The 27,849-nt window shown below is 32.9% G+C and overlaps 2 protein-coding genes across 2 annotated transcripts; both read right to left on the bottom strand.

Moving 5' to 3' along the window:
• Window positions 1-12,716: 12,716 nt before the first annotated feature.
• On the bottom strand, window positions 12,717-21,228 carry LOC148278564 (uncharacterized). The gene is made up of 2 exons (XM_088231231.1): window positions 21,108-21,228; window positions 12,717-13,710 (listed from the first exon to the last, which is right to left on the bottom strand). Exons 1-2 carry the CDS (start codon window positions 21,159-21,161, stop codon window positions 12,952-12,954), a joined length of 813 nt encoding a protein of 270 aa, XP_088087357.1. The 5' UTR covers window positions 21,162-21,228; the 3' UTR covers window positions 12,717-12,951.
• Window positions 21,229-23,489: 2,261 nt separating this feature from the next.
• LOC148278563 (uncharacterized) lies at window positions 23,490-27,225 on the bottom strand. The gene is made up of 2 exons (XM_088231237.1): window positions 27,120-27,225; window positions 23,490-24,476 (listed from the first exon to the last, which is right to left on the bottom strand). The coding sequence occupies exons 1-2, from the start codon at window positions 27,165-27,167 to the stop codon at window positions 23,631-23,633; spliced, it is 894 nt and encodes a 297-aa protein (XP_088087363.1). The 5' UTR covers window positions 27,168-27,225; the 3' UTR covers window positions 23,490-23,630.
• Window positions 27,226-27,849: the final 624 nt, after the last annotated feature.

Genomic DNA, 27,849 nt, shown 5'->3' with positions numbered 1-27,849 from the left:
ACGTAACCCGTCTCTTCGTCAAGACAACAACACTACACCAACATGCAAATACCAACACCATAGTTGTCAATAGTTGTCAAACACACCTTCACCATAGTTGTGTAGTGGTATTTGCACAAATTTTATTAACATAATATTAAAATGTTGGACCACAAAGTTAATGCTTTGAATATTAATAATATCTCCATAATCTATTTACTATGCCCTGGGTATCGTAATCCCGTCTAACTTCTTGACTCCAGAGTCTGCCTCTTTGAGTTTTCTCTGCAATTGCCCGTAAAACTTACATCTCTAACGTTCTTGGCAGTTAATTAGTTTTTCTATTTAGTTTTTCTACTTGGTTTTTCGTATTTTTTCTTTTCTCTCTATCTATCCTCGCCTCTATTGTATACACCATGATCGGTCTGACACGCGTTTTGTATATCCGAATCATGTTTCCAATTATCATGTGTTCATTGTACCGTACGACATTTCTTAGGCATCCAGATGTTTGCTAACTGAGATGGATATGTTCTAATCATCACTATGGCTGCATCGTCTGCGTGGCATGTGATGTTAATGACCTTATCTCCCCTAGTAGATTCACCACTTTCTTCATTCTTAAAAGCGTTTTTTTATATATTTATTCGGCTTGTGTAAGAAAAGGTTTTTGGCGTATATATTGTTGAGCAATATTTAGTTATAAAGGTGCTAAACTTGCTTTATTTCTTTGTTGTTCTCAATATGTGTTATTTTTATAAAAATGTTAATATTATTTATGTCCCAAATTAAGTCGTTGTAACTCCTGGGAATGAAGTTCAATGTATTTTACTTGTAAAAAACTTTGTGTTATATGATTTATAAATAAAATTTAAAAAATGGCGTGATCTTTTCAAGTAAAACGTAAGGCCTACTGATGTCTATCAGTAGTCTGGCTTCCCTTGAATGAGTTTTCTGTGTTCATTAAACAAATGCGGAGAAGTTCCTATAAAGGTTTACAGCCAAAATTTCTTCCCTTAGGTACTAGGTTATAACAAACCAAAAAAACTGGATTCTTCTCTCCAAATGTTTGTTGACAAACATAACATTTAAACCAGCTTTGGATTTTTCCGTCTCTGTTGCATGGTGTATCAAAAACAGCGGATATATGAAGACACAAGTAATTAACATTTAATTATTGTGCACTTGTCGTATTTCAAAACACTTTTCTTGTTTCATTTTTGAATCATTTCTCAATCAGTAACATTAGTAGATAATCATTTCTATTGTACAGATTATATATTGTGCAATAACAATGATAATAAAAAGCAACGTTATTCCATCTGATCCCCGCAATTCTGGCGCTTCAATTTTTTTTAAGTCGATAAATCAGATTTCTTATCAAACCAATTTGATTATCAGTCGTACTATGTGAAAATATCCTAGTCTTGATATTATAAAGTTATATCCTTACTATCAGACGTTTAACATTAATGGCTGATAAAAGATTGTATCTTTTATTTTTAATTAATACAAAGCTATATAAGATAGCTAGTTCGTAAACGTTTGACATCATTACAAAAAGCAAAAAAATGTTAAATCATACTTTATTACTTTTGTTACTATGTTTTTTGTCTACGGGAGTGAGTATCAACACATTTAAATAGCTTTACTTTTTAAAAACTTTTTGCTGAGTTACATGGTTAAAAATCTGGATAGAAATTATAAAACTTTATGATACCATAGCATTTTTTTTAACTCAAAACAATTTTCTCCCTTAAATTTTGGTAAATATCATAGCGATTTTTAATTAAATCCACTCCGCAATAAAATTAATTTTTAAAATATTTTAATAATAGGTTTACGGACTTCCTGAATACTTAAAAGGCGTCTCTCTTCGAGAAATTGAACGTGGCGTGACATACAGCTTCGACGGTAGCACCGGTCTGACCAGACTTGACGCTTCTAATTGCACCGCGCCAGGACCTATCTGTGACGGTTGCCAAAAGGTATACGAATGCATCGAGATCGGGGGAGGATTTATTCTAGAATTTCTGAACGATTGTCAGGCTGGAACGACCTGCTTGGAGGCGACGGGACAGTGCACTGCAAGCTTTAACCCGACTTGCGAAGACCCTGGATACGATTTTACATGCCGGCAAGTTGGTATATTCCCTGACGCTTTTAACTGCAAAAAATACCACATTTGTATACCGGTTGTTAATTCGACAGTGGTAAATCCGAAGCCTCTGGAGCGAAGATGCAGAACCAACTTCTACTTTGACCCGCTCACGACTCTTTGCAGAAATAAAATGAACCTGAGCTGTCCGAGCGTCGCTCCCCCTTGCAAAGCAGCAGGAGAAACTGGTTTCGTCAAAAGCAACCCATCTTTATATTTTATCTGTCTGAATTCTGGGGGTGGTGCATTTACGCCGCAGATGTTCTCTTGCATGGACAACAAAGTATACGATCTCTCTACCAAGTCGTGCGTTGATCCGACCCCCGTTTCTGCCTCCGACAGCAATGGCGTATGCTTGACCGTTGGTAACTTTTATGACCCTAGGAGTTGTTTGTATTACTTCCAATGTCTGACGGTCGGGGTCGCTCCGGTTAGGAAACAGTGCGAAGCAGAAAAGAGGTTTAACCACGTGACAAAAACATGCGTAAACATAACGTGGGAAGACTTCAAATTTTGAAATATAATCATTAAAGTTTATAGGTTTAATATTTTTTTTAAAGTATAGTATATGTTTAAATGTAATGTAATACGAAAATAAATAAAGATGTTACCACATAACTAAGCACACATGTTTTGTTTATTAGATTAAATTTTTTATGCTATATTAAAAGCGTGGGCTCTTAAAAAAAAATGCAACAACATATATTTTACTCTTCTTTATTTAACCAATTAGCGCTTTCACCCTCCAACATGCAACTTCAGACTTATATTTTCAATTTGTGATTCATTTAAATAAAAGTTTTAAAAATAACTGGTAGGTTCGAATCCCACTCTACCCTAACTCGATTCTTTTTTCTAATAGTGAGTTATTTACAACTCGTTGAAAATGGCCCCCAAAATTGAATGATTATAAGAACGTAAATATTTATTTTTACAAAAAATAACTTAAAACAAATGATAAGGGTTTTAGCTCTTTTACTTCACAAAAGTCAACAGATGGAAGATTTGAGAAAATGTGGATGCTCAAACGTAGGCAGTTGATAAATGTTACACAGTGGCCACTTAAACCAGCCAATGACAGATCATGAGCCTTGTAAATGCCTAGACTTCGATATTCCCTTCTCAAAAGTGTTTTCCCTCTGTTGCATCAAATTGAGATCTGAACAACTCCCTTGAGAGGAAATCCAGCCTGTCTGTAAACATTTCGACATACCAAAATATTTAATATCTATGAAGAAGCTGCAGTACATTGAAATTCAGAAGAACCAAGAACCTTTTCAAAATGGTAAACAATAACTTAGATTGTCCTCAACTGCTTGAGAAAATAAAATTCGCGTCCCTCAACGTACAACTCGGCCGCAACAATTATTTTATATTAATGTTTCAAGCGTAAATATAACAATAAAAATGCATCTTTTCCCAGAATTTTAAATTATTATAACCATTTTTTTTCTAAAATTGATGAACATTCCTCCACTCCAACCAACTTAAAGAAAACTCTAGAACCGGAATTGCAAATAATAATTATAATTTACTCTTACTGTACCTATTTAAATAGGTTTGACAAACTTTATTTTATTGTATACTTTCGTATCATATTATTTTATATTTATTTTCACTTCTTTGAAAAAAGAAAAAAAGGAAGGCTGGAGTTACTCCGTATGGATCCGCCGGCGAAAAGATTTTTTAAGATCGAGAAAACAAAAAAAAAATTATATGTTCTAATTTATTATTATTGTTATATTTTATTTTTTTACGTGGTGAATGATACGGAGTGGCTTTTCATGGGTACGTTTTTTTCCTTATAAAAGTAAGGGAAAAAGCGTTACCGAAAATGACATATACACGGGTTTGGTTATATACACGGGTTCTCAAGGTCAAAAACCAGGTAAGCTTTAAAAAAATTGAACAATACTTTTCCATAAAGTCCTTTAAAAAAAAAGATTTTAAAATGGAGTAAACCTTTTATTTCCCAGATAAGCACCCCTTCCGTAAACCCCTACCCTTCCCTAACAAAAAAATGCGATTAAAACGTATTTAATCAACGAAAAGATACGCACCAGACGCGAAAGGGAAAGCGACTGAGTAGGAGATGGGAAAGGGTTTGTAGAGGGACTGCTTGTCCGAGAAAATATAGATATACTACATTTTGAGATTACACTTTTTTTTTAATGACTTTAAAAAAAAAATATTTTTTTTTTAAAGCTGCGGGCAGGCCCTGAAAACCCGTGTTCAAAAGTAATTATTGGTCTATTATTTAGGTTTATTTGTAAATTTTGTATTTTTTTGTTACAACGTCTGTTATTTTCTCTTAATAAATAAATAAACTTTTTAGTTTTTTAAAGGACAAAAAAAATAGACAAATAAATAAGCATTAAAAAAATCATTACTTTTATCTTCGCTACGGTTAATTGTCCAAAATTATTGTTATTTCTTTAACGAGAAACGAGTACACATGTAACTTACAAGAACAACCTATTTTACAAGTTTATTATGCACTATGTACGAGTATGTATATCGACAAATATCGATAAGTCTCTCACTCGCACGTCATCGTGAGCCTGGTGGTTAAGTGATTTAATAAAAACCTATTTTATCAATGACTGAACGTTTACCAATCTAAATTATTTCGAAATAAACCTTGATATAAATCTTATCCATTAAATAATTATTTGATACCATCTGCTTGCAAATCCTTTCCATTAGTATCCTCTTAGTTAATATTTATTTCGTTGCGAAACATTATCAGAAAGTGAGTTTTGGAAGATACTTGTATCAGATAAAAGAAGATTAGATTCAATGTATGTATATATGTCCCCAATTCACATCAAAATGATATATTAGAATTTATTTTCGAGACAGGGATGTTGATTTTTCCAAAATGATACAATTCCTTTTGCTTGTTTTTTCAATGTCGTTTGCTGTAAGTAATAATAACTAACCAACCACAAGGGAAAGACGATGAACCGCAATTCTACTATATCTTCACATACTTCTTTTATTTCCTCAACATCTGTGTTTCTGTTTTTTATTATTATTTTAACTTTTGACATGTTCACCATAAAAAAATATGCTGGACTTGCTTGTTTTATGTCTCTAAAAATTTTAATCCATCTACGAAAGAAAAGTAAATTTGACATTCATTAGAAAAAGTAAATAAAGCTTCATCATATTGCTCGATACTAACTTTATTTTTTTTATTTCAGGTATCAGCATCTTCAGAATTATTTGAAGAAATTTCACTCGAAAATATAAAGGATGGCGCAACGTATTCACTCGATGACTATTATAGCCTCAAACTGATAAATTCATCCAACTGCACTAAACCAGGAAAAGTTTGTGATGGCTGTGAAAATGTACACGAATGTATCGAAGTCGAAAACGGTTTTATTCTAGAGTTTTTAGGCAGCTGTCCAGCAGGAAGTTCTTGCTTGGATTCGATTGGATCTTGCTCAACAGACTCTAACCCGAAATGCAATGCTTTTGATTATACATTCACATGCAGACAAATAGGTATCTTTCCTGATGCGTTTAACTGCAGGAAATATCATATGTGTATTCCCGTCGTGAACTCAACACAGGTTCAACCAAATTCCGTACCGCAATATTGCAATACTGGATTCTTCTTCGATCCGAAGACCACTTTATGCCGCAAAAGGGTAGCAGACCAATCGTGTCCGACAATTGCACCACCATGCCAAATATCTGGAGAAACTGGAGTTGTTGAAACCAACCCAGCTCTTTACTTTATATGCCTCAGATCAGAGGGCAGTAGCACTTACTCCCCGCAAATGTTTTCATGCCTCGATGACAAAGTCTTCGATCTGAAGTCCAGGACGTGCATCGATCCGACTCCGGCTTCCGCAACAGGGTCGGATGGAAACTGTTTAACTCGGGGGAATTTTTACGATCCTTCGAGTTGTTTCTTTTATTTTGAATGCCCTGAACGAGGCTTCGCACCAATAAGAAGAGCTTGTGAAAGCATGAAACGGTTTAACTATATCTCTCAAAAATGTGTTGAAATTACATGGAACGACTTTGACTTTCATTCTGATGTTCTTCAAAATAATATTGGTGATACTTTTGATAAACTCGCTGATAAAAAAATTAAGAGTGCGTTTGATTTTGCTGGTTTTTTCACAGCTTGAAAATAAGTTTTGAATTAAAAAATGCTTTAATTGAAAAACATTTGTTTAAATTATGATAAGCGTTCCATTACAATTTAGTAAACATTGCTTCTATAAACTGTTTCATACCTATTTTACACATTTTGACGTTGTTTAATAATATTATTGTATGAAAAATACTCAATTATAAATAAATACACTATGTTTAAATCAAATACATTGTTATACCAGACAAATTAATTTAATCGTAAGTAAATTTTTTACTAAAAAAATAATAAGAAAATAATCAATAATTTAAATTACTCCAGTTCGCAGTTTAACTAAGTAATTTTTTTTTTACCAATTCAAAAGAAGAGTCAATCGTTGTTACAGGCCCTTTTGATAAAAAAATAATAGTTAATAAATACAATCAATCGATAAAATTGTATGTATGCAACTCAGCAGGACTTTAATTTAAGACTATTTTGTAAATATTTTTGAAAAACAAATTTTTAAAAAAATAAAAAAATCACGGTAATTGTTTTACTTTGTATCCAGAAGGATGAAGAAAATAGTTCTGTGTTTAAAATAGAACCAAAACCCTCGACTACTTCTTTAATTATTTTTTAAAATATTTTATCTATCATACATATACTTCAATATTTATTTATTTAAACACTTTAAATACATGTACAGTTTACATACATACGCATAAGGGCCGGCATATTTCCTTAAGACAATTTCTTTCTACCTACCCTAACCGTTCAATTTGAGAAAATCAGTGGTATTTGGACATATTGTTGGTATATAATAATTATAAAACAAAATATTCACAAACATATACAGGATGTTCTTTAAGCCCCGTCACATCCGAAACCACGATGATCAGTATGGGCAAGAATTCATATTAGCATATTAAAAAAATATTTAGAACAAAGAAAATGGGGAGAAATGAGGGGAGCGCGGCGCAGTATCAGACCCCCCCCCCCCTTCCCCTCCTCGTTTAACCACAGCAGAAGTAAGCTACCATTTGCTTTTTTATTAATTTTATTTTTTTAAATTTTAATCGTTCTAAAAAAATATTTTAATGTGCCAATATGTCTTCTTGCTCATACTGATCATCGTGGTTTTAGATGTAACAGGGTTTAAAGAACATCCTGTATATTTTTAAAGAAGTAAAAATTAACTTTATATCCACACTATACAATGACGAGATAAGGGGGTAAAAAGGGAAGGAGAGAGGAAGGAGAAGGGAAATACTTTAATAATATTCTGGAAGTGACATTTGATACGTGATTAGAATGTAAATAAAAAAGGGAGAGTCTTTGACAAAACAGGGCAGAATATTCCATAATCGAGCAGTTACTACTGTGAAAGAGGGGTCAAACAAATTAGAGCTGTGAATGGGTATTGAAAGAGTTTTCTTGTTACTAGAACAAAGAATTAGCCCATGCTGTGATATAGGGTGAAAAAACTCTCTCAGATAAACAGGCGAAGAGGGATTATTTTAATTGTTATAAAGAAGTCATCTTCTTGTTCTTCCTTTAAAGTAATATTTCATAATAAATATTGTAATCTTGACATGTGTAATAACGGCAAAAACATGAAGTCTGAAAGGTGCATAAAATACCTGGGAGTAATCATTGACTGTCAACTTAAATGGACTAATCATCTTGAAGTAATTGTTAATAAACTAAGATATTTAACCTATGTGTTCAAAAGACTAAGTAGTTACGCCCAGCTAAATAAAATAAAAATTGTATATTTTGCACTTGTACAGTCATCGCTTTCCTATAGAATAATTGGATGGGGGGAAGCTTACAACACTCATGTTAAACCATTAGAAACTGTTCAAAAATGTATATTAAAAATAATGCTTCACAAAAATCGCACTTTTTCCTCTTTCCAATTGTTTCAAGAAGCTAAACTTTTAGATCTAAGACAAATATATTGTTTTCAATGTTTGAAATATATATTTAAGAACCAAAATTTATTTACAAGTGATTCAAATAGATCAAGTCAAAGAAGGAATCGTGTGTTAGAAATACCACATTGTAAAACGAGGCTCGCACAGAGACAAGCATATTTTATAGGCCCAAAATTTTTTAATTCTTTTTTTACTGATAATATTTCATTGATTCCAAACTTTCAAAATTTTCCTTCTTTTAAAAAACATGCACTATCCTGGATTCAAACTAAAGATATGAACTCTTTTTTTCTATGATTTATTTTGTTGCCTTTTATAATTCTTTTTATATCTTTTTATGTATATCAATGGGTATACATAAAAAGATATAAAAAGACATGGATGAACTAGGCGAAATGATTGAAGAACTACATGAGGCTTCAAAAAGGATTGGTTTGGAAATGAACATTCATAAAACAAAGATTATAAGTTCAACAGGACGAGACATTTTCATTAACGATAATAAAAACGAAGTGGGTGATGAATATATTTATCTAGGACACAAAGTCAAACTTGGTTAAGATAACCAGATAGCGGAGTTACCAAGAATAATAAGGCTAAGTTGGGCTGCTTTCGGCAAACTTAAATATATTTTTGAAAATAAACAAGTCCCTATATGCTTGAAAAGACAAGTATATGAATCGTGCATATTACCGGTGACAACATAAGGACTAGAAACCATGTCTTTAACACAAAAAAGTAGCCAGAAATTAAAATGCACGCAACGACCCATGGAAAAACCGATGCTTGGTGTATGTCTAAGAGACAAAATAAGAAATGAAGACATAAGGCGCCAAACCGGAGTCGTGGATATATCATGGATCGTGCTGCGAAATTGAAATGGCAGTGGGCAGGACACTTGGCGAGGCAAAATGATGGCAGGTGGACACCCAGAATAATAAAGTGGAGACCATGGGCAAACAAAAGAAGTGTTGGAAGGCCACAGAAAAGCTGGGTTGACGACATTGCCTCTATTGCCGGCAAAACGTGGATGATGAAAGCGGGTGATAGGAAGGAATGGAGACGTTTGGAAGAGGCCTTTATCCAGCAGTGGAGAGAATAAGGCTGCAGAAGAAGAAGAAGAAGATACATAAAAACAAAGACAAAAAAAACCCACAAAGGCATGGCCCGTGTGTGGCATGCATTTTAATTAACACGTGCACTGATTAGGACAAACATGCACCGAACTCACAAATACCCTTTAATAAAAATAAAGGAGCATACAAATAATAAAGGGTTAAAAGTAAATAATATGGAAACATTTTCAATTAGGAAAGCTTTAAAAAATAATGTTCATTTGATCAATAATCAAACAACCTTTCAATACAGCCCGTAATACGATGTTCCATTGTAATGGTAACCCTTAACCTATTAAACTCAAGCTCCTTCTTCCATTTCCTCTTCCTTGTTTTTTCAACTATTTCTCCTAACAACATAAAATATTTTCATAATCTAATCAGTGCATGTGCTTATTAAAATGCATTTCGTGTTGGTTTTATATTTTTGTTTAACAACTATGGTGAACGTGTATAGTGGGTTTTGCATGTTGGTTTGCATGTTGGTTTTATTAGTGTCCTGAAGAAGAGACGGGTACGTCTCGAAACCGGTAGACACAGAAAAGTCGGTTAGTGGTTATATACAAATATTTATTAACATTTAGGGCAATATTTTGAGTTTGTTCAAATGTTTGTAGATAAAAGACTGAATTTCATCTACTAGGAGTCATTAAGGTTAACAAATTAAAACAGGGATGGAGAACAATTTAGAGGAGGGAATATGTAAGTATACGCATTTACAGGGCTTATGAGCTGTCATTGGCTGGTTTAAGTGTCTATAACCCCTTATCTAAAATATCCTCCATCACTGTTGTAATTTGTTATTTTTTTAAATTATTTCGAAAATAGTCTACATTTAAAGGTTGTATTTAAATTGTGGTAAAATAAAGTAATGGATTCGGTTGTTTTTTTCATCAAATGACCGGTTTTATCACCTTCCTGACATCGGATATCAGTTGTAAATCAAAAATCAATTTTTAATGATAATTTTCAAAAATAAATTGAGTTTTTGGAATTTTTGGAAATGAAAGAGTTGATCTCCTAGCAAAGGAAGCATGCCTTCATGGAAGCATCCCTCACTCCTTTAGTCGTCCTACTGATGATTGCGTACCAACCATAACTAATAAAATCAGATCTGAGTGGACAATTTTATGGCAGAATTCTTCGACTGGGTTGTTTTATAGGAGTATCCAATGCTCCTTCCTCATTACACCATGGTTTGAAATCGAAAAAAAATCAAAATTGAACATCTCTTTAATATCAAGAATGAGAATAGGACATTGTCTCGTTGCCTGGCACTTATCGAGAATAGGTGTCTTTACTTCGGCAATGTGTCTTTGTGAAAATGACGATGAGACATTAGATCGTCTGTTCTTCGACTGTTCCCTCTACGACAGAAGCGAATTCCTTCAAAATATTTGTAAAGAGTATAATACGTTCCCTTTTAACGTTAAATTTTACTCGCCCAAAATGATTTTAATACTTATTTACTTCTGACTAAATTTTTAAGGACAAATAATAAAAATATTTGAATTTGTTTAATATTATTTGCCAAATTTGAATAATAAGTCTAATTGAATGTCCCTCGTTACTTTTGGCCCGAAATTTTATGTTATGTTTACGTTTAATTTAGATGGTAATAATATTTTATTGTCAGATAACTCTCTCATACTGATTTTAAATATCACACTTTATTTTATATTTTTCGTGAGTATGGTTTTTTTTTTGTCGTTCACTGAAGCGTATATTCTTTAAATTTCTTATTCTTGTTTCTAAGAGCCAAAATCAGTCGCAAACGAGTGGAGGCTTAAAGTTTTTTTTTTAATAAAGGGTTTTTTTTTAAAATTTTATAGTGAGTAAAAAGTTTAGTATTTGAAATTTTTGTAAACGAGAACTGGGTTTAACCCTTTGAAAGTATCCTATTACAACAGAGAAAAGGAAATATGGAAGTCTAAACATTTACAGGGCTTATGACCTGTCATTGGCTGATTTCAGCGGTGACTTTACGCACTGTGTATCCATTATATTTTGATGACTTGGATCACTCATTCAGAAAGCATTTTAATTTATTATTAGGCATGTAAATTCAAATTTTATACTGACAATCCGCGATGGCCTAGCAATCTTTTCAAAAAAAGGAATAACTCCCTAAGCTTCTATTTTAGAGGGTAGTAAGAATAAAGAAAGTGAGGATATGGATGGAAAATTATAAAAAAATACACCACAACCCCCAGACCAATTGAGAGAAAAATCTATCTGGATTTTTTTTCGTGCAACTAGAGGGAATCGAACCCGCGACGCAAATTTCACAGTTGACCGTCTAACCAACTACGATACAGCGCCTGACATTTTATTAAACAATATTTTGAGTTTGTTGAAATGTTTGCAGACAAGCACTTTATTTTGTCCCCGGCAGTTATCGAGACTAGCATATTACAACAAATATGAGCAGATGAAGCATTTTACAGAAGAAAATATATTCTGTAGAAGGATTGAAGGATTCGAACATAGGGAATATGGTGGTACTACAGTGCGTAAAATGGCCCTTTAATCAGTTTTATAGTCCTTCCTTAGTATGTGGTTTGTCTCCGTTGTAATGCGCATTTTATTCATTGTAATGTATGTAAGTCGTTTTTAACCTCATAAAAGTATTGGACTTTACTAATAAATTTTGCGTAAAATTACACCTAAGTATAGTGGTATAATTCGGATGGGAAAAAGGGTAGTATTCCTATCCGAATTGTACCACTTAAGTAAGGCGTAACCTTAGAGTATAATACTCTAAGGGCGTAACTTTACGCCGAGTTTATGAGTAAGTCCCAATATTACTTTGATAAGGTTAAAAACGAGGCATTTGATTTATCATATCCCATCCGATGGCTCGTTTCATCTTTCTAAACTTCTGATAGCGGTACCTACCTGAGTCATTGAATCTTTTCACTTCTTTTGTACTTTTTAAGCTATGCATGTATTTAATTCGTAATATTACAAAATTTTTTTTTTTAAACACATTTCTGAAAGTTTTAATGGTGTGTAGCAAATGAGACACACGGGTGTTTTCCAATCTTGAATACACAACCCCATACGACTAGATAAATAGCTGGTGACCCCCCCTCCCCCCAGAACCAACTTTGGCCTGTTTTGAGGAGGTCACAGTCAGGAGCAGTGAAAATATTACAACATCGAGGTTCTAAAGGAGGGAAGTTGAGCCAGGTTCCTTAAGATCGCAGCACTCCTCCGAGATGCCAGGATTTCATTCATAACTTTTTACTTTAGTCTTTATTGTACCCCGACCGCCCCTCTCCCCAACAAGGCTTAACGAACACCAGTAGGTCGCGACCTACAGGTTATAGAACATTTATGTACATCGTGCAATTAAGGGTTAAGGGAAGAAACAGCCATTGAGGATAGATGACCAGGGATGTTGAAATAAATTAATTACAAGATGAAGATGTATTTAAACCAACAAACATATTAAAGTAAGCTCTGATTTATTTTTTATTTTAAACAAGATAGAGTAGAATCAAATGGTTAAAAGCAAGAGTTAGACTAAGATGGCTAGGAACAGGAACTGCTTAAAATTACTGATAAAGAAAAACAAAATCTGCTCTAATAAAAACTGATGAATCAATTACAATACGATATTGATTATCCCAAACTGGGTGGATACGTGGATATAGGAAGCATTTACTCACAATTGTATGTCACACACCACTTTTCAGTTGTATTAAAATAATAATTTGTTGGACATCTCAATGGCACTGGAATGTCTCCAATATGCGCGCATTCAAAATATCCCTGACAATCTGCTGGATCATAGAAGTATCCTCTTCCTGTGCATTTACCATCTGGACCGACGCCACTGGGAGGTGTGACTGGATCCTCGCAAGACGTTCCATTATACTGTGTGCCTCCAAAACAAGTAAAAATCTGAGGGTGGAGCTGCTCTTCGATCATTAAACAGACGTAAAAAAGACTAGGGTTCCTGTCAATAGCTCCAGATTGATGCAAAAAATCACAGTCGGGAATCGGTTGACGACACTTGCCGCCATCCTCAACTGGCAGTCGACAAAGTGTGGTTAGTGAATCAAAGTAAAATTTTTCTAGACATTTTAATTTTGTTGAATTTTCTTTGACCTTGTTGTTTTCTTTGTTTTCGCAAATGTGGTAGCTGAAGCAGTCGGTTGGGTCTGGGAAGATGCCGACTTGTTGACAAACAAATGTGCTTTCGACAGCGGATCCATCGCACTCGGGGTTTGCATGACTGGAACAGTTCGCTATTGATGTTAAGCACGTGGTTCCAGGTTCACATTCGTTGACAGTTTGTTGCAGCCAGTTGTTATTTCCCAAGTTAATGCAGTATGCAACAGTCAAACAATTACTGCACATTAACCCAGACTCTGTGCAAGGGCGATCCGTAGGTCCCTCGCGCCACTCATAACTTTCCTAGAAAAAAAAACGTTTAACCAGTGTTACGTTATTTATTAATTATTTACATACAATATTACATTTTAGTTATTTTAAAACATTTTTAAAATTATTATTTTTTTTACAGGACTCACCAAGCCAATGAAAATGGCTTGTCGGTAAAGATCCTTTACAATTAATCATATTATAGTCCTACATGGTTTTATAATAATAATTACTACTAACTTAGATATAGGGAGTGAAAAAAAAGTACATGTAATTTATGCTTTCAAAAAAAATAATTAGAAGATGAAAAACAAAAGCAAAAAATAAGTGAATGATAACGCAATTGTAAGATAAAAATAAACAATTACAGAACCGGAGTACAAAAATTTTAAACAGAAGTGTGAACATATTTAATAGGCACAAAGCATTTTATTAAAAACATTCTTCATTAACATATCCATATCTATATCTATCTATATGTAAGTCTATATCTATATATCATCCTCATCCATATCCACACATATTTATACCCGTACATGCACACATACATATCCACACATACATATATACACATATATACACATACATATATACATACATACATACAAACATATGAACATACATATACACACATAAACATCCATGAGAATATTACTTAGTTATACATTCTATTTTATATATATCTATATGTACAAATATTCTATTTTTTTAATAAATAAACCCCTGATCGAATAGCCAGTCTATTATTTTGCCCCTGTCACTTTTGGCAGTGCCATTTCTCAGATTGTTTGGTAACAAATTGAACATTACTGGAACCACATATTTTAAAGTTCTTGTCCCATATTTGTTGCTTGTCTTTGGAATTACTAAACCTTCATTTCTTGTGTTATAACCATGTTCCAATAAATTTTTGAATTCATCATTTTTTCTTTTTTCCAAAATGATACAGAGCCACAAAATTCCTCGAACCGGCAGCGCCTTAACAGATTTATATAATACACATTTGATACTCCTTATTTTGTAAATATCATTAGAGACTATTTTTTAACGACGTGTATAAAATAATATTATATTTATTCTTTAATCTATTGCATCAATTATTCAACAATTGTGGATTTGAAATCTCAATTGTATTTTTAAAATGAACCTAAAACTAACTAATTTTAACAGGGATGTAGATCACCTTAAAGAAGGGAATATGGAAGTCTAGGCATTTACACGGCTTATGCCCTGTCATCGGCTAGTTTAGGTGGCCACTTTACACACTGTGTAACATTCGCCTTTTTGCCTTTTAGTGAAGTCAAAGAGCTAAAACCTTTATTGTTGTGAAGAGATTTATCTGACTGAATTATTTCACATACTAGGCAACGCATGAAAACAATTTTTCAATTTTTAATCTTCTTCTTGTATCAGATGATTTTATTACAATATTTGAGTTTGTCCAAATGTTTGTAGACGAAAGACTGGTTTTCACACTCTCGGGAGTCATTAAGATTTCCAAATTTCAACAGGGATGGAGATCACCTTAAAGAAGGAAATATGGAAGTCAAGGTATTTTCAGGGCTTATGACCTGTTGTTAGCTGGTTTCAGTGGCCATACCATGTTTTAATATCCATATTCTTTCAGTTCTTCCATTTGTTGATTTTAGTGAAGTTAAAGATCTGAAAATTAGTCTACAAATATTTGACGAACTAAAATATTGTAATTAACCTAAAATGTTTTTGAACCCCGTGTTGCAGTATGTTTTATTCTTATACTTATTATTGAAGGTGGGGGGGGGGGGGTTCAGTACCATACAAGATTTTGACATCACTGCAAACCTGTTAAGATCTGTTGTGACGGATTCCTGTCAATAGTTCTCGCCCTCAAGTCTTTAAAGAGCCTGTCTACTGTAGAAGGCGAGAGTTCTTATTTTTACTCTATATTTTTTTTATTTTATTTAGTTATTTAACACTTTGTATCCCGGAGCCGTGTAAACACGTTATTATATTACCACGCGTTGTATCCCAGTCCCGTGTTTTCACGTGGTTTACCAGCTGTCTAAAAAGGTGCATTTTATTGACATTTAGTGACTTTTATTAGTGCTTTTTTGCTGCTGGTAAACCACGTGAAAACACGAGACCGGGACACAACGCATGGTTATTATAATCACGTGTTTACACGGCTTAGGGATACAAAGCACAAAAAAAGGAATAAGGCCCTGTAAATGTGCGAACATTGCAATGCGCAATGTGGCTCTCCATAAAGGCCAATGTTGGCAAAACTATCATACAAAAATTACTTTTTTAATTATTTTAAATAAATCTAAGTAGTATCCATTGATTTAACCCAGTATTTTCATAATAATGACACTTTTCAGAAACCCTTCACAAACCATAAAATTTCACAAAAATGGTCCGTGCGCAGGGTAAATTCTATGAGTATTCGGCCGGTGTTCAAAGTGTTAATCCAATATAGAATACAAAAGAAAATGTTTATACAATAGGTACATTTAATATAATTTACTTTTTATTTATGGATGTAGCCACTCTTTTGGCCCACAGGCACGTTCCGGAGTGTCAGTGTATTATTTATTTTATACATAAAAGTACATACTTTCACATCAATTGTTGTGTAAAAACTCGAAAAAAATATTTAAAAAGATTCTAAAACATACGATACCTTCATTTATAAAATGAGAAAAGACTTTCAAGAACATAAAATTATATTATGACATATAAAACATATTACTCAGCTTCCTGTCTAGTCTTTTTAGCAATCTATTTATGAACTAGTGTTATGAAAGCATTGTTTTTCATTTTTACTTAGCAATGTGTCTATACCTAAAAAGTTGTATAGCTTAGAGGCCAAAAATTATATTGCCTTTGTCCGTAATTATTTTTTTTCTTTGGGAGCAGAAGTATTATTTTTCGTCTTTGCCTAGTGTCGTAAATTTATTGTTCGTCATTATGTATGTTAGGCTTTTGATGGCAATGTCTTAAAATTGTATTTTTGTATATTGGTCTTATGTCTGTCTGTAGAGTTTCGGTAAGGCTTTTTGGTGGCTACTCTTAGTAGGGCTTTTTGTGTTTTCATTAATGGCTCTAATGTGGTTTTACTTTTTCCCGCCATCCTATTATTCTGTAACTGATATTTAGATAGATTGTTCTAGAGCACAGCATACATTAATTAAAGTAGGTTTGCTTGGGATGTTTTTAATGTTTTTAAATAAATAAATCATTTTTCTTAGTGTTGTTGCTGTCTTATCTACGTGTCTGTTCCATCTTAAGTAACAATTAGAACTGAGATGGACCTTATATGCATTTTCAAAATACTTAATGCTTTAAGTGATGTCCCATCTCTGTTGCAATCAATTTCTTTTCATGTTCCCAACCGTGTCACCAGAAGTCAAAATCTGCTATTTATAAAATCTTTTAAGAGCAACTTTGGTTTTTATGCCCCAATGTCCAGAATGTGTAGATTAGTTAATTCATCACACGACTTGGAATTTTTTGGGATAGATCTTTCGGCTTTTCGTATACCTCTTCGCGACTAAACAATGTGGGATGAAGTTGGATTGGCATGGTTTAGCTCAAAGTTTTTAGTCTTTCGTTTTTTTTATATATCTTATAATATTATTGTTTTGCCCATGTTTGTCTTTGCTAAATAGTTTTATGTTCTTTTTGTTCAGTTTCTTGCATTTATGTTTCTTCATGTAACTGTTGTAATTGGCTTAGGCCGTATACATGTAATAAATAAATATGCATACCGAAATATTTTGTATTATTGACCTTTTCTAAAGTTTGGCAGTCGCACTCACAAAGTACCGGGCTTTTCGAAAAGGGGCGAGTTCTTTAACAGACACGGCATGTAACTCATAATATATCACAACAGAGATGAAGAACATTTAAGAGAAGGTTATATAGAAGTCTAGGCATCTACAGGGCTTATGACCTATCAACGGCTGGTTTAAGTGTCCACTTTACACACTGTGTAACATTCACCATTCTGCCCATATTTAAACATCTGTATTCCTTCAAATCTTCCATCTGTTGATGTTTGTGAAGTTAAAGAGCTAAAATCTTTATTTATGCGGGTGAGATTCATAAAATTTAATTATTTTACTAAGAATACTTAAACCAGCCATTGACAGGTCATAAGCCCTGTAGATGCCTAGACTTCTATATTACCTTCTCTTAAATGTTCTTCATCTCTGTTGTAATATGTTAATATAAACAGCTCCCCAGGGAGTTGAATCCAGTCCTTGTCTGCAAAAATTTGGACAAACTCAAAATATTGTTGGTAAATCCACCTGGTCCATGAAGAAGTATAGAAATTGAAAAAATTACATTTTCAGGCGTTGCCTAGTTTGAAGGTGTGTTTGAAAAGTGGTCATATACTAATATTTACTTACATTCGTATTATTTTATTATTTGAGGAAAGAGCATACATCCTAACAATGCAATTAATAACTCGTCACATAAAAAAGCTACAAGGAAATTTAACATACTACGAATAGCGATAAAAATAACGAAATGGATTAAGAATAATTAATTGAATTTTAGAAATCAATATGGATATTGTGGAGTACTGTTTTCATACATAAATGAAAAAAAGAAATTTAATAAAAATTGGTTGCTAGAAAAACGCGACGTGTTTGGCATTGGTTGTAGTGGCTTCAAGATTCGTGATAATGTTATTAACAAATTTTAATGGGCAGGAACAAATAAACATGAATCATGGCGTATTAGGGGCGTGCCAATGGAATTCGCGGTGATGTTGCCGTGAATTGTTGACTATTTTTTTTTTAATGAAGGAGAATCGAGAGAATAATCGGGTTGTGGTCCTGTGGCTAGTGTCTCGGACTCACGGACCAAAGGTCCGTGGTTCGAATCCCACTCTACCCCAACTCGATTCCATTTTCTAATAGTGAGTTATTTACAACTCGTTGAAAATGGCCCTCAAAATTAAATATTTGGGTAAATCATAAGAACACAAATATTTCTTTTTTTAAAAAAAAAAAAAAAAAGAATGCATTATTGCCGAATTCATTTTTTTTTGTTGCTACCTCCTGTTCTCTGCATATATAAGAAAGCGGATATAATGGATGCTAACACAAAATACATTTATGTTTTTTTTTCATCATTTTTTTTGATTCAGAAAACATACAGTCGTACCTAACATGTATTAAAAATAAAGATTCTCTATCATAAAAATACTGATTAAGTTTTCATATATTAAGTCAAAGATGAAAACATTCATCTTCATCATCATCATCTTCATTTCCTTTCTGCACCTAATGGTGCATAAGGCACTTCATTAGTACACCAATTGCAGCGTACCTTAAAAAAAATATTTTAATAAAAGATAAAATGATCAGCTCCCTTTTTAAATTATTATTTCATATCAACCGCGTCGGGAATCGAACCCGAGACCTTCAGAATGGTAGGCAAACGCACTAACCATTACACCACTAGACTATGTAAGTATTAAATGTGACAAAAAATAAAAACTTAAGTGAGAAAAAAATAATCATTCAAATTTACGTTTTCCATGTAGGTAAATTAATTAAAATACCGAATGCACACTCCCAGTCAGAGTCATCCATGCACACATATATGAACGCATACATATACACACATGCATATACAAAACAAACACAAACACATACAGTACATGCGGTACAATTACATATTATAAATCACTTAAGATGTACATTCAGCAACTTTCCCAAATAATCAACTCTATTAAGAAATTTTCAGCATAAATGCAATGTGATTCCATTTATATTTTTACGGGTACGTCTAATAAATAAATTGGAGATGTAATTGTTTTTGCAAGTTGGTATATAAAAAGGGGAATTTAATCTGGTACAGCAAAGAGGACAACGGAAACCGATATTTTGTAAAAAGGTATGGCGAATCCACCATATTCTTATTTTCTTCTTATTCGTTCCCTTTTCCGCACTGAAAAGTGCATAGGGCACTCCATTAGTACACCAATCGTAGCTCATCTTTATCATTTTTGTTACACGAAGGAAAGATGATTAGTCGTACGCTTCAGGTGCTTGTCCAAGGGCTATGAAATTAGTATAAAAACACCATTTAAATAAATATTTCACATCAACCGTGTCGGGAATCAAACCCGAGACCTCTTGCACAGCAGACAAATGCGCTGATCACTACACCACGAGGCCGACTATTATTTAGAATTTTGAAAAGAAAAATTAAATCACATGGACCACGCCTTTTTTGTAATGATTCTATATTCAATTAATTAATAGATTTGCCGTAATCAATTTCAATGTGACCAAAACGATTTGCCAGGCTCCTCATATTTTTTTTGCTAACACCCAATAAGCCTTTGATGGGTCTGAGATATTTATCAATTAAATATAATGCCTAAGCCAAAATTGCAATAGTTATATGAAAAACGATATATATGAGAAACTAAATAAAAATAAAATAAATCTATGTTGCACAGACAAACAAGGGCAATAAAATAATAGTATACAATGTGTTCATAAACATAGAGGACTTCGAGCTAAACCATGCCAATCCATCTTCATTCTACACTTTTTTAGTAGCGAAGAGATCTGCGAAAAGCCAGAAGATCTATTTCGAAGGATTCCAAGTTGTGTAACGAATTGACTAAGCTACACATTCCGAACATTAGAGCATAAAAACAAAAGTTGCTCTTAGAAGATTTAACAAATAGCAAATTTTGACTTCTGGTGACATTGTTGGGAACATGAAAAGAAATTGATATCAATTAAATGAGACATCACCATTAGCATTAAGCATCTAAAATATGCAAATAAATATAAGGTCTATCTCAGTGCTACGTTTCTCCAAAGAAGTCAAATTAATAACAATAATTACCCCTTTGCGATCCGAGCAAACATGCCACTTTTATTATAAAACGGTGTTGGACAGACTCAATATGGTCAATATAACACCAATAGATATGCCTAGTATACGCTGAAAATATTCTGCTGGAGATAATTGGAGGTAGGAATTATCATTCCTCTACTCGGGGACATGAATATATAACAAGGGTAAGAAAAAAAAGCATTTTCTATATTCCTCCCTCAACCACATTTGGACCAATGTCCAAGGATTTTTTTTCTGCCAAATTGTTAAATATGCTTTAACATAAAATTACGCAAGCTGACAGCAAACAATATTTCAAAAGAGAAATGAAAATCTGTCTGAAAACATTAGGATAGAAGATACAAAGATAAGACATATAATTTTTTTAATTGAACACTCTACAGCCCTCATTTAAACAAGTTTTCCTAGTGAGGAGGACTCTTAAACTAATTTTGTATGTTAAAAAATTATACAGAAAAATTAAAATACGCCTAAATTAATAAATAAAATTAAGTACTTATAAAAATACGGGTTACAATCGTGCTGATACAATGATTTATTAAATATTATTAACTTACAGTTTGCGCCAAATTCAATACTAAAATCAGGAAGAAAAAAAATTTAATGAACATATTAATTGACTTTATAATTAGACTGATATGTAGGTACTAATGAACCTTGCGCGTAAGCGAAATGCTTTCTACTGATAAAAAGGAAAAATAATCTTCTATTTATATGCGATCGAAGCAATTTATTTATTTATTTATTCGACAATTGTAGTCTGGGTTGAAAGCCGTTTAACCCTTCACGTAATACAAACTGTAAAAATATTGGCGGCCTCCGTAGTGTAGTGGTCAAGACGCTTGACTCACGCACGGAAGGTTCCGGGTTCGATTCCCGGTGAGAACACAAAAATTTAAATGGGATTTTTCTCAAGCCTGGGTGTTCTGTGATGTAATTCACCACTGTAATTGGGCCTCCTGGCCTGTTGTGGTGCAAAAAAAAAAAAAAAAAAAAAAAATAAGTAAGAAGTTAATGAACAGAAAGCAAATAGCTGCTAAACTGCCAATATGCACAGAAATATAGATCCATATTATCCGCAGAACCCGTATTCAACAAGCAAATTGCTCTATTAATGGGTGAATTCTGACTTGAATTCGCAGGGCTTTTGGATGTGTAAAACAGTGCATGAGATCATACAATCAAACTTATCTCTTTCAGTTTATTTGGATTATTACTCACCACAAAGTTAATGCATCAAATATAAATTTTACATGTACATTTATCAAACGTTTTATTTAACGTTAGTATGTAAATAATCGTATACACGGTGTTTCAGGGCCAGACCGCGAAACTTCAGAGAAACATTCCTCATGGTAAACTTTAAAAAGAATCCTTACAAGTTTTACCCAAATAACATTTTTTTACAATTTCGAAATGGAGTAAATCCTTAATTTCTCGGACTAGCTTCACTTCCACAAACCCCTCCCCTACAGAGCCGCGTCTCTTGTCAGCGTCTGATGCGTATCGCTTCGTTGGTCAAATACGTTTTAAATCTCAATGTATTTTGTAGGGGAGGGGTAGGGGTTAGTAGAAGGGATGCAACCCTAAAAAAAAAAGGATTTACTCAATTTTAAATTATTTAAAAAAATGTTTTATATAAAAAAAAAATTAGGATTTTTTAAAAGTTCTCCATTAGGAATATTCCCCTAAAGTTTCACGGTTCGGCCCTAAAACACCCTGTATAACCGCTTATTCAGGTGAAATTCAACAAGGACTGGTCAACTGGTAAAAATTCGGTTTTATCATAATAAGATTCTATTATTTATCTCACTCCAATATGTGTCAATACATTTTATGTTAGTAAACTTTCGTGTAATAAAGTTGTGTATAAAAGACGTTGCGTTTCCATTTAAGAGTAGTAGTAGTAGGAGGTTTATAGAATTAACATTGTCTCCTGAAATGAAACAAGGTCCTGCTCGAGGGGATTGAACCGGCCACGTGGGAATATAATAACCAAATAAATAAAGCAAGTAGGTTAAGACTCTCTACAAAACAAAGGCAGAATAGTGAATGTTAGACAGTGTATAAAGTGGCTACTTAAACCAGCCAATTTCAACTGTCAATGCCTAGACTTCTGTATTTCCATCAGTAAAATTTTCTTCATCTCTGTTGTAATACATAAACAAAAACAAACAAACCATCCCGCCGTTTCCCCGTAAGGGTAGGCAGAAAGGAAAGAACGCCACATCACTTTATCATTGCATACAGATCTCACTTCCAATCAAACATCTAAATCTAAATTAAAAAAACACATGAGACCCACCCTATTTTGAACTCTATACAGTAGAAAATTGTATATATTTAAGAATATAATAACTAATTTTAAGGAATCTGTTATATATAGTAAAAAAAAAATCTAAATAAACTAATTTATGTATTTTTTATTTTATTCAACTTTTTGTAAAAAATGTTGTCTGTACATTGGCGGGCTTATTGCCAAATGGCAATTTCTTCCAATCAACCTATAAAGTAATAGGTTTATTTTTATAATTCAAGTTACACAACGTATTCAATAGAAAATAAAGATTAAAAAGCTAAAGATAAATAAAAATATTAATAAACATATTTGTTTATAAATTACCCTTAATCAAAACTATTACTCAACAGGAAAAAGGAAAAAAAAAAGGAAAGGAGGAAATGAGAAAAGGAGGAGAGATTAAGGAAGAGAATGAAGATGTTTCTTCAGACGTGATTTAAACAGAAATACTGTAGTGTATACATATACATATAAAAAATAATGTAAAACGAACTTCCTCTCTAAACACGAGTACTTCACTTTATTAGAGAGGTAGAAACGTTATAATTAACTATGTACTCGTATGTACAAAACATTTATAACTTTATAATTATTTTATCAAAAAAACTTTTTCAATAAAAAAAATATATCATAGGACCTATTAGGATAATGGGAAGATTTGACGTGATGGACTGGTAAGTAAATCTACACTGCCGTTATTCTTTATTTATCTTTATTAAGAATAAAAATTAATATTTGATATGGCTGGTCAATGGTCCATATTATATATAAATTTCAACAATTACTTCTCTATTTCTGCACAAGTAAAATCAATGCACTTCTTAGTCTTGTGGTTGAAATGCATTTTTGAAGGGCAGGCCTTTCTCGCGGGGTTGGCGTTAATAGAACCACATTCGTAATAGAAGAAACAACTCGTGGGATCGTAAAACAAACCGGTGGAAGTACACTTTCCATCAGTTCCAATGAGACTCTTGGGAGTAGGGTCCACACATCCTTTTGTTTCATCATCGTACTCGAGGTTATTCGGACAGTAAAACAAATGAGGGAAAGGTGTGGGAGATCCTGAATCTTTGTAGCAAACGTAGTACAAAGCTGAATTGCCTATGATAGGTCCAGTTTCGCCTGATCTGCTGCAGTGAGGAGCAACTTCGGGACAAGTACCGTTCACCAGTTTTTTGTTGCATAATGTTGTCTTGACATTGTAGTAAAATCCATCGGTACATTTCTGAGTAAGTGGTTCAGGTTTGACATTGCTCGCTGAATCTGGTATACACAGATGATACTGTTGGCAGTTGAAGGCGTCAGGGAGTAAACCGACCTGATTGCAAATAAAACTGTATCCAGGAAGGCTGCAGTCAGGATTCGGCCCTGCGGTGCACGCTCCGGTAGAGCTAAGGCACGTCTGGTTGGTTGGGCAGGAGTCTATTTGTTCGATGATGAATCCGGCTCCAATTTGCATGCATAGATATACATCTCTGCATCCATCGCATATTGTTCCTGGTTTCTTGCAGCTGGTAGAGTTCAGTTGACGAGTAAGTTCTTCAGTTTCAAAATTATATGTATATGTTTCGCCATCTTCAATATCATCTGGAGAAACAAAGTAGGAGTAGTCTGTTAGCCCGTTTACCTGAAATCAATTTTAAAACATAAATTAAACTCAAAATAACTGGAGTTTGCGCCAATAAATATCACGTTGATGAAATTAATTAAAAGTACATAATAAATAACGCTGAAATCAAAATCAGATTTGCTCGAGGAAGTACAGTGTTTCTTCTATATTTTTCATTTATTAATAGACTATCGAACTGAGCAGAAATACATTTTTATTTTTATGAATCGTATTATTATTGATACATCTTTCAATTGTTTCGTAATTTTGAAATTACTCCGTCATTGACGTCACGAGTTGTCATCGACGAGTTGTGCTGACTTTTCAAAGTAGAGTTTAAAAAGTAGAGTTTCAAAAAGTAGAGTATAATCGTTTAACACATAACAATGCAGATATGGTTGTGGTCCCGTGGCTAGTGTCTCGAACTCACGGAGCAAAGGTCCGTGGTTCGAATTCCACTCTACCCCAACTTGATTCCCACTTTCTAATAGTGAGTTATTTACAACTCCTTGAAAATGGCCCTCAAAATTTAATATTTGGGTAAATCATAAGATCGCAACTATTTTTATTTTACAAGTAAAAAACATATTAAAAAATCGTACGGCCTCATTGCTTGTTACTTATTCAGTATTTGAAAGAAACCTACGAAAATCTTTATTCAATTTTGGAGAAAATTAATTATACAGCTCATGATTGGATATAATTGATATATTGTGAGAGTATTTCTTTAATATATATATATTTTTTTAATATTACTTCATTGCAAAAAAGAAACAATATTTTTTTAGAAGGGAATACGGAAGTCTAGGCTTTTACAGGGCTCATGACCTGTCATTGTAACATTCATCATTATCATAAGCTTGACAATCCTGGATGAGCCTTGGCTGAATCCAGAAGTCTCCTCCATTTTTGCCGATCTGCTGCACTTCCTCTCCAGTTTCTCACTTCCAACATTGTTATATCTGCGCTGATGCAGTCCATCCATCGCATTTTGGGCCTTTCTGGTTTTTGTCGTCCTTGTGGCACAGAAAGAGTTAGGCGTTTTATGGGGTTTTTTTCGTCCATCGTATATTAAACAAAAATGTGATACATACCAGTATCGATGGTCGAAAGGAAAAAAAAAATTTGAAAATAAAAAAATGCATATTTAAATTATCTAGAAATCACACCAAAATGTTTTTAGATAAAAAAGGTACACATTAGATTTCTATATTAATTTTTTAAAAAAACAAAAAAACTTTAATTGGCTCTTTTGTAAAGTTGCTAAATATTGCTTAGTAACTTTCCCTTTTTTTATTTTATTTATTGAATTTTTTTTTGCATTTTACAAAATGAATACATAAGTTACAAATACACTAATACATGAACATAAAAAATCCCACAATGGCATGGCCTGTGTGTGGGTAAACATTTTATTTTAAATTTCAATAAAGGCTACTGGAAGAATACGATAGATATAAAATAATAAAAAAGAAGTGCCAATATTAGAACACAATTTTTCGGCAATAAAAATGAGAAAATTATTAAAAAAATATATGGTACAGAAGAGAACTGATAAGTTTGATTGGGAATAACAGAGAATGGACGTTTTGTCTCTTTTTTTGCGCTTTATCATTAAATCTAATGCAATTTTCCACTTCTTCATTCATCCTTTACCACTCCTGATCAATGTCCTTCTTTTCCTTCCCACTATCTCCTTGTTTTGTCCATATTTATATTATTTTAATATTTATAGTATATTTATTCTTCGTATAGTTAAAACTGTTGGCGACGTTGTTTTATTTTAGCATAATTTGGTGAATACATATTATTGGATGACAGGCCCTACTATTTTTATTTATAATCATTTAACCTGTACATCAGTTTGTTTTCGGAATAATTTAAATTAAACATGCTATTTAATAAAAAAGGAGCTATTTAAATCTGTTTTCAACCAATGATTTCAACAATAAGTTTAATCGAAACAAATTCAAATGATAATTTCTATCATATTGTCCTTTTGAAATGCATTAAACAGTTTTGGAGCTATGATAATTTATGATAAGCCATGAAAAGGTTTTTACCGTCAACATTTAAAAAAAAATTGCCTATTAGCCTGCTATAGACAGGTTTTAAGCCTAGTTGATTCGTTGACTTCTATAAATTCAATTTTAACACTTCGAGTACCGGCCTAGTACGCATAAAACTTACCCTGTGACTGGCTAATTTTTGTGAAATTTCATGTTTTGTGAAGGGTTTCTTGAAAGTCTTATATTTATAAAAAGGCCGGGTTAAATAAACTGAAACTTAATTTAAATCTCAATCTTTAAAATCAAATGTCAACTGCAAGCAAAACTGAGTGAAACCATAATGGCGAATAGCGATATGGCAAATGGCCACGATAAGCCATGAAGAAAAAAATGATTTCAATATTTATCAATATTGCAAATCAGAAGACAGTTTTGGAATAATTCAATTATTTGTTATTCATAAAACTAGGAAAAAGTTGTAGTAAAAGCCACTTCATGTCAATGAAATGCACATTTTTAGACGGCTGGTAAACCACGTGAAAACACGGGACCGGGACACAACGCGTGATTGTACAATCACGTGTTTACACGGCTCCGGGATACAATTTGTTAAAAGAGATTTCCGTATCTGTTGAAATATTAATCTACTTACTATCGTAGCCAATAATACCAGCAGTAGGAAACAGTTGAACTTTAACATTTTCCACACTTGTAATTATCACGAAAAATTTATCAATTGTTTACTAAAGCTAATTACAAAAGTATTTATATACGAATATTCTACCTTAACTTATCAATTATTGTATGCGATACAATCCAGACCTTTCACAACTTTAGTTAGATTAATAAAATCCTGTAAAAGTTTTTTTTTCTGCGCACGATGGTTCAAAGCGTTCTTAGTATATCAAATGTAAAGTATCTCGATCATCTGTTCCATGAATGCAGGGTGATCAGTCCTGCACTTCAGATGCCAGTCCATTTACAATGAAATATTACGTGAAATATACGGAAAATATACGGCACGCAGTGCCTATTACCATACAAAAAATACATAGTGTGAAGAAATAAACACTTCGAATAATATACAGTAGATAAACGAAAAATAAAAACAATGCATAAAAAGTTTATATATACATATTATATAGGTATAATACGGTGGTTTGGCAAGTTCAACCCAAAGTGTTTACTTTCATGTATTGTTTTCATGCTAATACAGGTTTATCAATAAAAAAATATATAAAATACAGTGAAAAAGAACACGCTTACATATCGTGCAGAAAATACACCATTAAAACATATGCGTTTAAAAAAATTTCAATAAAAAAAAAATTAATTGGCAATCTTGGTGTCCTGTGCTGAAATTAACCACTGTAATTGGTCCG

This window comes from Micrasema longulum, unplaced genomic scaffold (genome assembly GCF_059751315.1).
Source record: "Micrasema longulum isolate JH-2025_06_02 unplaced genomic scaffold, ASM5975131v1 h1tg000861l, whole genome shotgun sequence".
Lineage (NCBI taxonomy): Eukaryota > Metazoa > Arthropoda > Insecta > Trichoptera > Brachycentridae > Micrasema > Micrasema longulum.
The sequence above is the reverse complement of the archived record's forward strand: the minus strand, read 5'-3'. Positions and strand labels throughout refer to the sequence as shown.